Raw genomic sequence first — 17792 nt, 5'->3', positions numbered from 1 at the left:
CCTTCCCTTCCCTACAGAACAAATCAGCAGGTAAAAAGAAGTGTTCTAAACTCAATAGGAAAAAGGAAGCATCTTATCTTTATACTAGTCCAGAAGCTCTCAAACCTGCTTCCGTGTTAGAATCACTGGGAGAACTTTTAAGTCCTGATTACCAGGGCCTTCTTCCAGAGATTCTAATTTAACTGGTCTGGAATGGATCCAGGTATCTATATTTTTAGAAGTGCCTCAGACAGGGAGGGTTGATAACTTGACTTATCTATTGTCTGGTAGGCATTGGTGAGTAAAAAGAGGCACAAGAAGTGATGATAGGGTACTCTTTTTTTTATAGTGAAAGAGATAAAGTTCTGTAAGAGTAGAGAAAATTTGTGATATTCTTTTAAATTGACTGGTTTTCCTATATAGTTGTAGCAATTAATTAATTACATAGAAAGCATGTCTTTGGAGTTATACTGTATAAAATGAGATCCTACTATCAGTAGGTTGACAAAAACAGGGGAGAGGAACTTTTCAAATCCTAAGAATTATTTAAACTGTTGTTTATTTTATAATTAATTAATTAATTAATTTGAGAGAGCACACGGGCTGGAGGAGCAGAGGGAGAGATAATCTCAAGCAGACTCTGGGCAGAGCCCGACAACGGGGCTCAATCTCACGACCCTGAGATCACAACCTGAGCCGAAACCAAGAGTCGGATGCTTAACTGACTGCACCACCCAGGGGACCCTCAACTGTTAAACTGTTAAACTGTTACCTTAAACTTGTACCTTTCCTGCCTACATCTTCATTTTGAAAATGCAGTAAATTTATTCTTAACATTTAGCCACCAGATAAAAGAGGGTCAGTGTAATCTTGGTCCCTCTGTTTTGTAATATCTCATCAGTGGTGATCTCATTATCTTTCTGAACAGCCAGTTTCCTCTGATCTGTGATTTGACTATATAGATTTGATGACCACATTTCCTTTTTTTTTTTTTTTAAAGATTTTTTTTTTTTTTTTTTTTTTTATTTATTTGACAGAGAGAGAATGAGAGAGAAAGCACATGAGAGGGAGGAGGGTCAGAGGGAGGGGCAGACTCCCCGCCGAGCAGGGAGCCCGATGCGGGACTCGATCCAGGGACTCCAGGATCATGACCTGAGCCGAAGGCAGTCGCTTAACCAACTGAGCCACCCAGGCGCCCTGATGACCACATTTCCTAAAATAAAATTTAATTATGTTTTGGGGAGGTTACCTTTTTCATTTTGTATTGTTTTGTGAAAATCAGGCACTAACCTGCTTATCCATTTGGTTTGGAGTTTCATCCATTTCGCCTCTACTGAGCTTTATACAAACCCTTTTTGTTGCTTTCATTACCTCAAATCTGTGGTTCTAGACTGAAGTGTATGTTGGAATCACCCAACAGCTTGTTGAAACACTACTTGCTGAGTCCTATCCCCAGAGTTTCTCGTTCAGTAGGTCTCAGGTAGAACCTGAGCATTTATATTTCTAACAATTTCCCAGGTGACTCTGATGATGCTGACCCATTGTCCATAGTTTAGACTATAAATACCTTAAAGTACCCGAATTTGATTTTCTGTTTTTCAGGGTGTTTGCAATTATCTTATTAATTGAATTATAAGAATTCATTTTTATTGCTTTTTCTCCATATTTTGAAGTTAAGTTTGTATTCATTGTGTATATTGCATTATACCCCATTTTATTACTAATGTTTTCATCCAATCATATCCAAGCTTTTATCTATTATTAACTCATTCATCCTCACAATACTCCTCTGAGGTAGTTAATTGGTTGTGTCTTTTATGACAGAGAAACCATGAACAAGTTTACCCAGGAAGATGGTAAAGCTAGAAAATGGATATAAAATCTGTGTTACTAGATCTTACTAATGTGTCATGTTATTTTTAAATAGGAGATTATGGTGGGCTCCATGTTTCAAGCAGAGATTCCAGTTGGCATTTGTAGATACAAAGAAAATGAAAAAGGTGGGTTATTAATAAAGTTATACAGCGTGCATTCATGCTTTTGAAGTGATGAACTGTTACTTTATAATGGAATAAGATCATGACAGTTTGTTACCCCACTGATAGATGAGAGAGGACTCTTCATTATTTCTGTAAGAAGAAATATGTTTACTGTTTTTTCAGTGTGTCCATAGAAATCTAGCAAGAAAAAAATGAATACCTTTTTGATACTGAGTGACATAAAACATCCCAGCTTTTTATTTCTTTTTTTTCATATTTTAAATATACACTTTTATAACCTGTATAATTTAAATTTAAAAGGTTATTTTATGTCAAGGGAAGCTGTTAGGTTTAAAAAAACTCGAGTAAACAATGATATAAAAAGCTTACTTTAAGTGTTGAAACTTTTAATATTACTGAAATTGAGTACTTTGATATTTGTTTATTTGTAAAATAATTTGGGAAACAACTTCTATACTTATATTTTACATAATTTTGCCATCATTTTATCTAAAATTGTAAGGTAAGTCATAAATACTTAAACTTCCAGTAACATAAAATACTTGAGGGCTTAAGTCTGTTTCAGATTATTTCCTTTGGGTGAGTTCCAGAAAGAATGTTTTGTGTGTGTTTTTAATAAGTTTATGTGTAGTATGAGATCACTCAGTGCTAGAAATCTTTCTTCATTTCTTTTATTTCAGTTGTCTTCTTCACATTTCAGTTTACGTATGCAGAGCCTTTCAGAGTTGTAGAATTCTTTTGTTTCCCTTTTAGTATTCTCTCCAAAAACTTCCTTTATATATTAAGTATGTACCTGCTTTCAGGGAAGCAGTAAATAGAGGCAGTTAAGGGAACACCACAGGCCAGTAAATTCTAGTGATGCAAAAATGTTTTAACACACCAGTAATAACTTGTGTTCACTTTCAAGTTAATTCCTGCAATATATAGAACAGTAAAGGTATCAATATGGAGTGACTTTGTTATATAGTGAAATTCTCTGCATATGTTTTGTCATTATATTGTAATTGTGTGCAAAAATAAGTGAACCATTGTCATTTGTATTTATTTTTGTAATTGAATTTTAAATATTATGCTTTGCTTATATGCTATACAATGATTAGCACATGTTCACCATTGAGTTCTTTCTCCAACTAAAGAACCAAAAGTTAGACATTAGTTCTAATTTATGAAATTTTTTAAAAGTTTTGACTATGAAAAGTAATAGTGTCTATCTTAGAAAATTTTGTATTTTGTAGATGGGTAGGAAAATATCTTGGTGGCAGGTTAGTGTTAGAGCTAAAGGTAGTTTTACTTACCTCTTAATATGTTTTATTTTTATGTTTGTATTGTCAGATATCACAGTAAGTAAATAATCAAGATCTCTGATTTTCACTGTTTTAAATTTTGGTTTAATGCTTTCAGTTTTATTATAATTTTAGAAAGCAGTTATACATAATATTTTTTTTCAGGAAAGGTATGATTTATGAAGCTTTCTCACCGTGTGAACTTAAGCATTTTAGATTGTGTGAGGATCAGACTAGATTTAGCAGGCTGATACTGCATTGGAGGGGCCACTGTGGTAGAGGGACTTTCCTCAGTTTTGTATTTCTAGGAATTCAGACTTTTGTCATGATACCCAGAATTTGTCACCACTTAGGGTGGTGCACACAAACCAAACTCATGTGAAACTTATGTAAACTACACCGTTGGAAAACAACTGTTAAAGGGATACTGATGATTAGTGCATTCTTTCCCTTACAGGATAAAGTTTGCAAGATATTTTTCATTGGTTTGGTGAGCACACATTCAAAAGGGAGAGCATTTGGTTTGAGTGATTTTGATAAAAATGCCACAAAACTAATACACTTTGTACCTTCACTGTAGGAATTATTTGACACAAATGGATTAGAATTTTTTCATTGATACAAGGAAACCCTGTTACTGAGTATCCTGGAAAGACATTGATATTTTTTCCCTCTGATATCTGATTTCTTTTTTACTAGACTCCAGCTTATATATTCCTCATCAGTTATCACTTCTATTTCAAACAATTATATAAACAAGATTTGTTACAGTTGTGTTTGAGTCCTTTTCCTTTGAACTTTATTACACAATCTCAACTACACAATTAACATTTTCATAAATTTATGTAAATTAGCACTTATACTCAGCACAGTATATTATAATCATTTCTTTATTCATTTTTGTATCCTTAATGCCTAGTATGATTCTATTACATAGGTACTCAGTAAACATTTGGTGGCTGAGTTATTAGGTAGGTGCAGAATAATGTTAACAGAACGGATATGGAGTCATTAAACTTTGATCAGTACATAGGCATTTGGCCTTGGACATGTTTACTTAACTTCTTTTTCTCCTCATCTATAAAATAGCTATAAAAGAGCATTTATTTACAGAGCCTGTCATGAGGATTTACATGTTAATATTTTTAGGTGTAGCTTTAACAACATAGTGTCTGGCACATAGTAAGTGCTCAGTGAGTGGCCTTAATGTTCAATGGATGATTAATCTTATCCATTATTTAGGTTTTATTATTATTCAGATTTTCAGAAAGCACCAGTTTATGCCGTTTTACTTACAAATGGCAAAAATCCAGTTCAGTTAGCTTAGCAAAAAAGAATCTACCTATTGCTTAACTGGAAGGTTCTGGGTGGCTTCAGATGTAACTGGATTTGGGGGTTATTACATATCAGCTGTCCCTCCTCCCCTTTCCAACCTCTTTCCTTTATTGCCAGACAAGCTAAGATGGCTACTGGGAGCTCCTGGCTTACACTTTACACTGTCCTTGTAGCTAGAGAACCAACAAAAATGAGAACTTTGGCATCCACCTTTGCTCCAGCAAAAGTCCTAGAGAGAACCTCTATTGACTTAGCTTGAGTCGTACTCAGCCAGAAGTAATTACTGTGACCAGAGAGAAGAGTGAATGTTCTGGCTTGCCTTGGCTCATTTATCTGTTCTTGGGGCTCCAGGGTGTCAGCCCCACTCAGAACAGATGGAAAGGATTTAATTCCCAAAGAAAGTGTTGAGTAGATGAAAAGCATGATTTTTCAGTTCCGTGTGTGAACTGAACACTGCAGCTTTTGTGATAAGACTGAATTTAATGCTGATAAACATCCTAGATTGAAAAGAGCCCCCCCCCCCCCCCCGCCCCGGCTAAGATCTGCCCCCAAAGTGTCAGTACTGCTGAAGCTGAGAACCCTGGACTAGATTGATTGAGAATTAGTTGGGCTACCTATAGGGATGAAGGTCAAGAGAAAGGAGCTAAGGTATTTCCAGGTCGAATTTTCATGCTTGCATGACGGAGTTTTAGAGTAAGGAAATGATGGCTAGGAATTAGGAAGCAGTGAATAGCAAAGGACCATGTAAATTGTCGTTTCTAAGGAACACTTGACAAATTACTGATTCTTAAGTTACTTACTGAAAATGTACACATGCGTTATCCTTAGTTGATGATGATAATGTTAAAAAGGCAGTTCATTTAGCTTATACGTAGGAAAAGCTCAGCAGGACAACTTAAAATGTAGGTCATTAATGATAATGTGACCTTTTAAGAACGTGGGAATTTTTGTTGTAAACCTCATTATTATACCATAGCTGATTACAGATCTGCATTTTCATCCTCATAATGTATTGATTAGATTGAATTTTTACTTAGGCATTAAAAATAGAATAACACTTTTTTTTTTTTTTTTTTTTACTAAAACTGAAAGTTAACAAATATAAAGTTATTCATTGGGAATTAATTTCCCAGATTGCAGAAGTTTGTGGTTTTTTGGTAGTGGTTTCTCAGCTTTCTACATTAGTACCCCCCAACCACACACACCTAGTGAACTTTGTTGAATTATTTTGACAACCCATTTTGTTTGACAAGCTTCATATGTTACTTAAAATGCCATAGTAAGCATTTCCCTAGCTAACTTGCGTGCTCCTGTCTTCTGAACTCTCACATATTTATAATCACGTAAATTGTATCCACCATCATATATTTGTTTTTGCTTTTTAAAGATTCTAATATTTAGGCTTTGTAATTCATTTAGAAAGCAGTAGTTTCAGAGGATGTTACTACATTTCAGTGATTATGATCTTTTGAAATCCATCATGTTCAAGTCATTTGATGTAATTATAATAAAGGGTATTTGTTTCTTTTTGTTGCTTTTATAGAGCTTTTCTCTTCATTAGATGTTCTTTCTCTTCTGTAGTTTAGTGTGTTTTACCGTAGTGGTGGTGTTCTGATATTCTGATTTCTTGGCATTTAGTTGTTCTACAACAGACACTTAATAAAAATCACTGTGTTGCCTGTTTTATTTAGAGCACAGTCAAAAGTCATATTTTATTTAGAGTGAAACTTAAGTGGAAAATAATTTGGTCTCTTTCTGAAACCAGTAAAGGCAGTGTGGTTTATTCTCTGTGGAAATGCTAATTGTTCTCATCCATGGTTATTTTTCAGTATAATTGTATAAAATGAGGTGTATTCTCAGGGTCAGCCTGTCTGGCTGTCTTGTCACAATTCTAGGGGTCTGGCTTGTCATTTGGCGCCATCTGCAGATGTTTGTGTACTCAGCTTAAATAGGATATCTGTATCCTGTGGCTATCTGAAACTTACAGAATAATTCCAGAAATATCTTCCAGGTCATTTGTGCTTGTTTCATAAGTCCAATATAGGGATATTTAAGTGGGAGAACACTGAGGATTCAGGGACCCACCTTCCATGTTTCTTAGGGCTTCCTTGTAAGGACTTGTCCACTCTCTACCCATCAGTCTCAAGAACGTAAAAACTGTAGTCTCCCCCCTTTGATGAAGAGAGGCTAAGCAGAGAACAAAAATCGGTAGTGTATCCAGATTCACTTTATCATGGCAGTTCTATTATATTTACAATTTAGAGTTTGATGAGGATTGTACCAGCAGGTTAGAAAAGGGATGAGGTTTACTACGGAAGATTTTCTAGATTGTCCCTATACTTTTTTTCTTTTTTTATTTTATTATGTTAGTCACCATACAGTACCTCATTAGTTTTTGATGTAGTGTTGCATGATTCATTATTTTCGTATAACACCCAGTGCTCCATGCAGTACGTGCCCTCCTTAATATACCCATCACCAGGCTAACCCATCCCCCCACCCCCCTCCCCTCTAAAACCCTCAGTTTGTTTCTCAGAGTCCATAGTCTCTCATGGTTCGTCTCCCCCTCCGATTTCCCCCCCTTCACTTTTCCCTTCCTTCTCCTAATGTCCTTCATTCTATTCCTTATGTTCCACAAATAAGTGAAACCATATGATAATTGACTTTCTCTGCTTGACTTATTTCACTTAGCATAATCTCCTCCAGTCCCATCCATGTTGATGTAAAAATTGGGTATTCATCCTTTCTGATGGCTGAGTAATATTCCATTGTATATATGGACCACATCTTCTTTATCCATTCGTCTGTTGAAGGGCATCTTTGGTCTTTCCACAGTTTGGCTATTGTGGACATTGCTGCTATGAACATTGAGGTGCATATGGCCCTTCTTTTCACTACATCTATGCCATTGGGGTAAATACCCAGTAGAGCAATTGCTGGGTCATAGGGTAGCTCTATTTTTAATTTTTTGAGGGACCTCCACACTGTTTTCCAAAGTCGCTGTACCAACTTGCATTCCCACCAACAGTGTGAGGGGGTTCCCCTTTCTCCACAACGTCTCCAACATTTGTTGTTTATTGCCTTGTCAATTTTTGCCATTCTTACTGGTGTGAGGTGGTATCTCAGTGTGGTTTTGATTTGAATTTCCCTGATGCCTAATGATGATGAACGTTTTTTCGTGTGTCTGTTAGCCATTTGTATGTCTTATTTTGAGAAGTGTCTGTTCATGTCTTCTGCCCATTTTTTGACTTGATTATTTGTTTTTTGGGTGTTGAGTTTGAGAAGTTCTTTATAGATCTTGGATATCAGCCCTTTGTAGTGTCATTTGCAAATATCTTCTCCCATTCTGTGGGTTGCCTCTTTGTTTTGTTGACTGTTTCCTTTGCTGTGCAGAAGCTTTTTATCTTGGTGAAGTCCCAAAAGTTCATTTTTGCTTTTGTTCCACTTGCCTTTGGAGATGTATCTTGAAAGAAGTTGCTGTGGCCGATGTCAAAGAGGTTACTGCCTATGTTCTCCTCTAGGATTTTGATGGATTCCTGTCTCACATTGAGGTCTTTATCCACTTTGAGTTTATATTTGTGTATGGTGTTAGAGAATGGTCAAGTTTCATTCTTCTGTATATAGCTGTCCAATTTTCCCAGCACCATTTATTGAAGAGACTGTCTTTTTTCCATTGCATATTTTTTCCTGCTTTGTCGAAGATTATTTGACCATAGCGTTGAGGGTCCATATCTGGGTTCTCTATTCTATTCCATTGGTCTATATGTCTGTTTTTGTGCCAGTAACCATGCTGTCTTGGTGATCACGGCTTTGTAATATAGCTTGAAGTCAGGCAGCGTGATGTCCCCAGCTTTGTTTTTCTTTTTCAACATCTCCTTGGCGATTTGGGGTCTTTTCTGATTCCATACAAATTTTAGGATTGTTTGTTCCAGCACTTTGAAAAATGTCATTGGAATTTTGATCAGGATGGCATTGAAGGTATAGATTGCTCTGGGCAGCAGAGACATTTTAACAATGTTTATTCTTCCGATCCATGAGCATGGAATGTTTTTTCCATCTTTTTGTGTCTTCAATTTCTTTCATGAGTGTTCTGTAGTTCCTAAAGTATAGATCCTTTACCTCTTTGGTTAGGTTTATTCCGAGGTATCTTAAGGTTTTTGGTGCTATTGTAAATTGAATCGATTCTCTAATTTCTCTTTCTACAATTGCATTGTTAGTGTATAAGAAAGCAACTGATTTCTGTGCATTGATTTTGTATCCTGCCACATTACTGAATTGCTGTATGAGTTCTAGTAATTTGGGGGTGGAGTCTTGGATTTTCCACATAACGTATCATGTCATCTGCGAAGAGAGAGAGTTTGACTTCTTCTTTGCCAGTTTGAATACCTTTTATTTCTTTTTGTTGTCTGATTGCTGTTGCTAGGGCTTCTAGTATTATGTTCAACAATAGTGGCGAGAGTGGGCATCCTTGTCGTGTTCCTGATCTTAAGGGAAAGGCTCTCAGCTTTTCCCCATTGAGGATGATATTCGCTGTGGGTTTTTCATAGATGGATTTTATGAACTTGAGGAATGTTCCCTCTATCCCTATACTCTGAAGAGTTTTAATCAGGAAAGGATGCTATATTTTGTCACATGCTTTTTCTGCATCAATTGAGAGGACCATATGGTTCTTCTCTCCTTTTATTAATGTGTTCTATCACATTGATTTGCAAATGTTGAACCACCCTTGCATCCAGGGATAAATCCCACTTGGTTGTGGTGGATGATCCTTTTAATGTATTGTTGGATCCTATTAGCTAGGATTTTGTTGAGAATTTTGGAATCCATACTAATCAGGGATATTGGTCTGAAATTCTCCGATTTGATGGGGTCTTTGTCTAGTTTGGGGATTAAGGTAATGCTGGCCTCATAGAATGAGTCTGGAAGCTTTCCTTGTGTTTCTTTTTTTGAAACAGCTTCAGGAGAATAGTATTATTTCTTCTTTGAATGTTTGGTAGAATTCCAGGGAATTCTTTATAGATCTTGGATATCAGCCCTTTGTAGTGTCATTTGCAAATATCTTCTCCCATTCTGTGGGTTGCCTCTTTGTTTTGTTGACTGTTTCCCCCCAGGGAATCCATCAGGCCCTGGACTCTTGTTTTTTGGGAGGTTTTTGATCACTGCTTCAATCTCGTTACTGGTTATTGGCCTATTCAGGTTGTCAATTTCTTCCTGTTTCAGTCTTGGTAGTTTATAGGTTTCCAGGAAGGCATCCATTTCTTCCAGGTTGCTTAATTTATTGGCATATAGTTGTTGATAATAATTTCTAATAATTGTTTCTATTTCTTTGGTGTTAGTTGTCATCTCTCCCCTTTCATTCATAATTTTAATAATTTGGGTCCTTTCTCTTTTCTTTTGGATAAGTCTGGCCAGTGGCCAATCGATAGATCTATTAATACCTTCAAAGAACCAGCTTCTAGTTTCGTTGATATGATCTACTGTGTTTCTGGTTTCTAATTCATTGATCTCTGCTCTGATCTTAATTATTTCTCTTCTAATGTGTGGCTTAGGCATTGTTTGTTGCTTTTTCTCCAGTTCTTTATGGTGTAAAGTTAGTTGGTAAAGTTGGGATTTTTCTATTTTTTTGAGTGAGGCTTGGCTGGCTATGTATTTCCCCCTTAGGACCGCCTTTGCAGTATCCTATAGGTTTTGGACCGATGTGGTTTCGTTCTCATTAGTTTCCATGAATTGTTTTAAGTTCTTCTTTGATTTCCTGGTTGACCCAAACATTGTTGAGCAGAGTGGTCTTTAGCTTCCAAGTGTTGAATTTCTTCCAAATTTTTTCTTGTGACTGAGTTCCAGCTTTAAAGCATTATGGTCTGAGAATATGCAGGGAATCTCAATCTTTTGGTAACAGTTGAGACCTGATTTGTGACCCAGTATGTGGTCTGTTCTGCAGAAAGTTCTATGTGTGCTCGAGAAGAATGAGTATTCTGTTGTTTTAGGGTGGAATGTTCTGTATATATCTATGAGGTCCATCTGGTCCAGTGTGTCATTCAAAGCTCTTGTTTCTTTGTTGATGTTCTGCTTAGATGATCTGTCTATTGCTGAGAGTGGAGTATTGAGGTCTCCTACAATTAACGTATTATTATCAATATGACTCTTTATTTTGGTTAACGGTTGGCTTATGTAGTTGGCTGCTCCCATGTTGGGGACGTCCCAACCCTGTGCCGTTTTATGGGAGCATTTAGGCCATTCACGTTGAGAGTGATTATTGAAAGAATGAATTTATTGCACGCCTGGGTGACTCAGTCGTTAAGCGTCTGCCTTCAGCTCAGGTCATGATCCCAGGGTCCTGGGATTGAGCCCCACATCGGGCTCCCTGCTCAGCGGGAAGCCTGCTTCTCCCTCTCCCACTCCCCCTGCTTGTGTTCGCTCTCTCAATGTGTCTTTCTCTGTCAAATAAATAAAATCTTAAAAAAAAAAAAATGAATGAATGAATTTATTTTCATCATGTTGCCTGTGAAGTCCTTGTTTCTATAGATTGTAAATTTCTGTTCTATATCTCTCTTGGGGTCTTTCTCCTTTTATAGAACCCCCCCCCCTTAATATTTCTTGCAGGGCTGGCTTAGTGGTCACATATTCTTTCAGTTTCTGACAGTCTTGGAAGCTCGGCATCTCTCCATCCATTCTAAATGACAGCCTTGCTGGATAAAGTGTTCTTGGCTGCATGTTCTTCTCATTTAGTACCCTGAATATGTCTTACCAGCCCTTTCTGGCTTGCCAGGTGTCTGTGGATAGGTCTGACATTATTCTGATGTTCCTCCCTCTGCACGTAAGGAATCTCTTCCCCCTAACTGCCCTTAAGATGGTTTCCTTGGTTCTAAGGTTTGTGAGTTTTACTATTACATGCCGGGGCATTGGTCTGTTTTCCTTGATCTTGGGAGGGGTCCTCTCTGCCTCTAGGACACAAATGTTTGTTTCATTCCCCAGATTAGGGAAGTTCTCAGCTACGATTTGCTCAAATATATCTTCTAGTTCTCTCTCTCCACCTCCTCAGGGATCCCAATAATTCTGACATTGGAATGTTTCATGGTGTCACTTACTTCTCTGATTCTGTTTTCATGGATTTTGAGCTGTTTCTCCCAAGCCTCCTCTTTTCCCTTCTTGTCTATCAGTTGGTCTTCTAGATCACTACTTCGTTCTTCTGCCTTGTTTACCCTAATTTCTGCCAGTTCACCTTTCATTTCTGCCCTTAGAGACTCTATGTTGCTATTAATCAATTTCTCCATTCTAGCTGTTGTCTTCATAACTGTTACCCTGAAGTCCATTTCCGACATCTTGGTTATATCTGTATCCATTTGTAAATCTGTGGCAGAAGTCACAGTCTCTGAGTCTTTCCTATTTTGGGGGTTCCTCCTCCTAGTCATGCTGTTGAGGGGTGGTTGAGGCAATGTACAGAGTCCAGATTATTGACCACAACCCAAGCAAGATGCACCTGTCTTATAGGGACCTTAGGGTTGTTGGCCTCTTGTTCTCCCAGCCTGTCTTCTGGGGGAGGGGCCTGCCGCACTGTTACTCAGGCAACCCTGTTTGGGCGGAGTTGCCCTGCCCCACTGTGGAGGGGGATGGGCTCAGTGAAAACTCATTTTTGGGGGCTTTTGTTCTCTGGCAGCTTTCCTTGGTGGCTTTACGCGTCTCTTCTGAGAGTCAGAGCAGAAAAAACCATTTCCGTCTGCCTCAGAATGGAGAGATCACAGCCTGTTCTTCAGTGAGCTCTCCAGGCCACACTATCTCTGTTTCTGTCTCTGCTGCTATAAACTGCAGCGTCCTGGGTTGTGCGCCCCTCCGCAGCGCTCCCAGTCCTCGCCTCCAGGTTGGGGCACGTCTCTGCCCTTTGTGCTTCTAAAACCACCAGCTGCCCCCAGTTCACTTGCAATGCCTGTCGCTCTAGCTCCAGGTTTCAGTTTGGGGGGGGGGGGCTGCCCTAAAGTCCTTTCCCCGCCACTAGCGGTCTGCGAGTCTGTGCCCTATCCCCAGCACAGGAGGCTGTCGCTCACTGGCGGTGTAGGATCCCCACAGCTCCCTCCCCCTTCCGTTTATCTTCGGATATGTGCCCGGGGAATCATGGCTCCCCAATTCATACCTCGAAACCAACTGCCTGCGATATTCTGTTTGTAGAGATCCAATATCTTCTTACATCTCAGGCTGATTTTGTGGGTGTTCAGAGTGGTCTGGTGGGTATCCAGCTCAATTCAAGGGACAGGTTGGAATAGGGTCCCCTACTCCTCTGCCATCTTTTCCCCTGTCCTTGTAGTTTAAAGAAGAGTATCTATTTTGGGGAACAGAAAGGTAGAAGGATATTTTAAAGTATATGTGTGTAGTTGGGTGGAGTGTGAGACAAGATAATTTATATGAAAACACCTAACGTAGTGCCTGATACATTGGAGATGCTTAATTAGCTGCTAATTTCTTTTTTATAACACAAGGAACTTTGACACCATCAGTTATCCTCTATCTCTTAAATTCACAGTTTTTCTTCAGTTGGCTCCTTCCTATTGGCATTTAAATCATTGTCTCCTGTGTTTAAAAACCCAACAAAACCAGAAACTTTCTTCAATTATACTTCCTCACTGGCTGCTACCCCCATCTCCCTTACAACGAACTTTTTAAGAATTCTCTCCTTTCTTTCTTCCCCTTCCATTTACTCTTCAGTCATCTCCAGTGTGGCCTGGGCTTCCGTCTCTGCACAAAAACAGCTCTTGAAACATTCCCCTCCTTGTTAGTAAAGCCAGCGTACCTGTTTCAGTTTTCATACTGGCCATTTGACAGCATTTAACAGTCTATTACTCCTTGAAACTCCTTCTTCCCCTAGCTGCAATGGTGCCACATTTCTGGTATTTTTTCTATCTTGTGACTATTCCTTAATATATTGTCTACATTTCCATCTTCCTGTCATTTGGAATTGCACAAGGCTTTCATCTTAGGCTTTCCTCCTTTCCTTTTACTTTTAAAATTGTGATGTCAGTGAGGCTTTAATCTTATTCTAATGGAAATTCTGATGAAAGCTAAATGCTTTTAAGAAAGGAAAGACTCTTGTTTTATGAAAATGATTTATGTTCATTATAATACATTTTTAAGCTTCATAGAAAAATATATAAAAGTAAGAAAAATGATCCCAAATTTTACCACCAAGAAATAAACCATGTTGACATTTGGTGCACATTCCTTTAGACCTCCTATTTCAAAAATTAATAATTATAGCTAACATCCATTGAACCTTAATATATGCCAGAATTGTTCTAAAGTGCTTTAAATCTTTACAACCCTGTATGATAGTGTTGTTATCCCAATTTTGCAGATGAGGCAGAGAGCAGGGAAGTAACTTGCCCAAGGTCATACAGATGGTAAGGAGTGGTGGTACTTTTCAAATGAAGAGAGCTTGGACTTGGTAAACTCAAGCTAAGTCATCTTGGCTTTGCTGTGAAAGAGCTATCAAATGGTATCTCTCTGTTCAGATTGCTTGAATCACTTAGGCTGTAAATATGGTCCAAGAACAAAGTTAGACAAATACTAGGACCACATTTTACCTCTCGATAATCAACATTTTGGCTCTTAAGTGTGAGTTATTTGTTCAGTGAAAGTGGTTTAACACAAACTTGAACAATTTTTGGCATTTTTTTTAACATTATGTTTTACTAATTTAGTGTATGAAAATGATGATCAGCTCCTGTGGGACCCTGAGTACTTACCGGAAGATAAAGTGATTGTATTTCTTAAGGATGCATCTAGAAGAACAGGTGATGAGAAAGGTGTAGAAGCAATTCCTGAAGGATCTCACATAAAAGACAATGAACAGGTACATGAGTAAGAAGTAACTGTTTCATTATGGAATGAATAAGTCGTGGGGAGGAAAGGTACAGCATAGGGAATATAGTCAGTGGTATTGTGATAGCCTTGTATGGTGACCCCTGTGGTGAGCATAGCATAACGTGTACAGTTGTCCAGTCACTATGTTGTACACCTGGAGCTAATGTAATACAGTTCTATACTATATAGTTCAGTTTTAAAAAAGAAATAAAAGTTTTCCCAAAATAAACTAACCATATATATTTTTATATATTTACATTTATAGATGTAAATGCTGTCACATTCTCTGTTATTCTAGCCACCAAAATTCCTATACTGTCATCACAGGGAATCTGAAAAAGCTTGCATACACACTTGCTTCATTAGTATGATTTCAGCTAAAATAAACAAAAATGGTATCTCATTTTTGCCTGTATATCCTTCTTACTAGGATTTTTGAAGTTCCTTTGGCTATCCCTAAGACCGTATAGGTATCATCAGCTAGGGAATACACACCTGGAATGAGTTACCGGGGATATAGCAGACCAGTGCCTACTGTGAACCTAATAACAGCATTATCTTTTTTTTTTTTTAACCTTTTTTCATCAATGCTTTTCTTTCTGATTTGTTTAAAATTAGAATAGGAACCACAAAAAGCCAAAAAGAAGGGTTTTGTGATTTTTATAAAATAGTTTTTTTCATTTTTGTTTCTGAGGTACTGTGGCTTCCAAGTTAGAGTATTTGCTTATCCTGTTTCCTAAGTATTTAGAAGCATTAATTACCAGGATTGAATTTGTTGTTCTTTAGTGCTCTCTGTGTTTCATTCACTAGAATTATTTGTCTTCCAGAAATGATGAAAAGAAATACTGGATTCAGGAAAAGCTTTTACTTTTTTAAGAAATTGTAGCCTTGAACTTTTCATAGTCTGGGTCACATACTGATGGCTTTTATTTTTCTAGGCATTATATGAGTTGGTTAAATGCAATTTTGACACAGAAGAAGCATTGAGAAGATTAAGATTTAATGTAAAAGCGGCTAGAGGTAAACGTAAATAATGCATTTTTGTTTTCATGACTTAGCAGAAAATAAGCTTAAGATCTTCAGTCTACGTAGGTATATCCTAAGTTTAATAATAATACTGATCTTTCTGAAATCAGTAAATATTTGCTGAATAATAAATAACTTGTAACTTGTTAAATAACTTGTATATAACACAAGCATTATGGGAAATGGGATTAAGGCTGTTTGTTCTTTATGGGAAAATAAGGCAATTAAAATAAAAATACATGATGCCTTTCAATTTCAAGGCATTTTTATTAAATATTTTCTTATTTGATCTTATTAATAATAGCCCTATGAACTCTGGAGTGTGACAGTTGTTACTTTCAAAAATGATGAGACTGAGGTCTCTGAAGTACCTTTGCTGGGGCAAACATAATTTATAAGCAATGAAGTCATAACTAAAATAAATCCAGTTTTTTGTTTTTTTACTCTAAACTGGCTCCCACCCTGCTTCACTAAGAACACTATTTATATAACATTACATAGCAAACAAGATACTTATTCATTCAACAAAAATTGGAGGACCTGCTGAGTTCTGAGGACATAATTGTAAACAGAGTCCTGCCCTCGTGGTGCTTAGAGGCTAGGTAAGGGAAGCTGAAAAATAGTTACGAGTTCTTCCAAGGAGAATTAGAGGGTATACTTCAAATTTATTGCAGTAGGACTTAACCTAATTTGGGGAAAGAGTGAGGCTGTTAGGGAAAGTTTATAGAACAAAGTGATATTTTTGCTAGAATGTAAACAAATTAGCTAGGTGAAAAGGGGGTGAGGCAGAAAATGATTTTAGACAAAGGGAACAGCATCACAAAATCTAAAGTGAGAAAGAACATAGTGAATTTAAGGAACTGAAAGGTGGCTAGTATAGTTAGATCATAAAGGAGAAAGTGGTCCAAGGTAAGGTTGAAGAATTAGGGACCAAATCATCCAAAATTTTATTAAATACAGAATTTTTGTCACTTCATCCTTTGCAGCCATCAATAATAGAGCTCAGGAGTAAAATACTTCCCTTATTGTTATTAGAAACTTACATTTTTATTTATAACTGTTTATATGCAATATTTAGGGGAAAATTGCTTTAATAGTTTTCTCCCTCATTTTGTCAGAGGAATTATCTGTTTGGACAGAAGAAGAGTGTAGAAATTTTGAACAAGGGCTAAAGGCCTATGGAAAGGATTTTCATTTGATTCAGGCTAATAAAGTAAGTAATGATAATGTTTTCTCTTTTATAAAAAGATAATTAGTTAACCCAGATCATCTTATATCTTTATTACTTTCAAATGTTAATGGTTCTATAATGTTTTAATATATTGATTTTTAGGGAATTATAAACTTGCCAAGATTTTCTGGGATCTATTTAGCAAGTGACTGTTTTCAGTGCATGGTATTAGGAGCCTTTAAGTTTGGACTGATTTGCAGATATGTTAATCAACTTCTGGGTGGGATGTGTGTATACAATGTAATTAATTAAGGCTTTTTTCCACAAACTTGTGACAGATTTTTTAAAGGACTGGTCTTTAAAATAATCTTGAAACTTCAAAATGTTTTTAACATGACATTATTTACAATTAAACTATCTCTACATTTATTTAAGTCTAAAATCAGATACTTAATATTTAATTTGGCTTTAATTAAAATTTAATTTTCCAGAAGAATATCTCAGTAAATCAGCTTTATTATACATTATAATTTTATAATTTGACAATTTTATTTTACATGATTCGTTTATTCCATATTAATAATATCAATTTTACAGTGTCAGTGTATACCCAAAAGAACTTCATAATTACTTCCAGATTTATTTTTAGGTTTAATTCTCTTAAAACTAAAATCAGGTTAGATTTTTAATAGGAACTATACAATTATATAGAATAGAAAAATGTGTTGTTTCTGTGGGAAATTAGGATGTGCAAAATTAAAATCTCAGAGTTTAAATGGAGGAAATGAAGCAATTTCTAGGTTTATAAAAATAACACATTTTTGCAAAAAGAAATGACAGGGAGTGTGGCTTTACGTTTCCTTAAAGATAGCATCTGAGTTTCGAGTGATGACTTGTCTAGGATGGTGTTCATTGAGTTCTAAATAGTCTGTCACCACATTCTTCTTTTTATACTTCTGGATGTGATTGGTGTCCACTTAATTTGTTTCAATATTTTATGTTCTGTAAATAGTTGCTTATAAATCCTGTGAATTTATTTTTCTTAATTTTGTTGTGCATTAACTAGTTTATTTATTTATTTATTTTGAGAGAGCGAGAGTAGGGGTGGGGGAGCAGAGAGAGAGAATCTTAAGTAGGCTCCACACCCAG

At 36.7% G+C, this 17792-nt stretch overlaps 1 protein-coding gene across 25 annotated transcripts in view; it reads left to right on the top strand.

Annotated features, from left to right (window-relative positions):
• MIER1 (MIER1 transcriptional regulator) overlaps positions 1–17792 on the top strand; it is a 66871-nt gene that overhangs the window by 37363 nt on the left and 11716 nt on the right. For all 25 annotated transcript variants that reach the window (XM_078072947.1, XM_078072948.1, XM_078072946.1 and 22 more), the window contains 4 exons: positions 1907–1979; positions 14284–14435; positions 15385–15466; positions 16591–16685. In XM_078072947.1, the coding sequence (XP_077929073.1) occupies positions 1907–1979; positions 14284–14435; positions 15385–15466; positions 16591–16685 (402 nt within the window). The remainder of the gene's footprint in view (positions 1–1906; positions 1980–14283; positions 14436–15384; positions 15467–16590; positions 16686–17792) is intronic.

Source organism: Halichoerus grypus, chromosome 5 (assembly GCF_964656455.1).
Source record: "Halichoerus grypus chromosome 5, mHalGry1.hap1.1, whole genome shotgun sequence".
NCBI classification, from domain to species: Eukaryota; Metazoa; Chordata; class Mammalia; order Carnivora; family Phocidae; genus Halichoerus; species Halichoerus grypus.
Note: the sequence above shows the minus strand (reverse complement) of the source record. Positions and strands in the feature narration are given on the sequence as shown.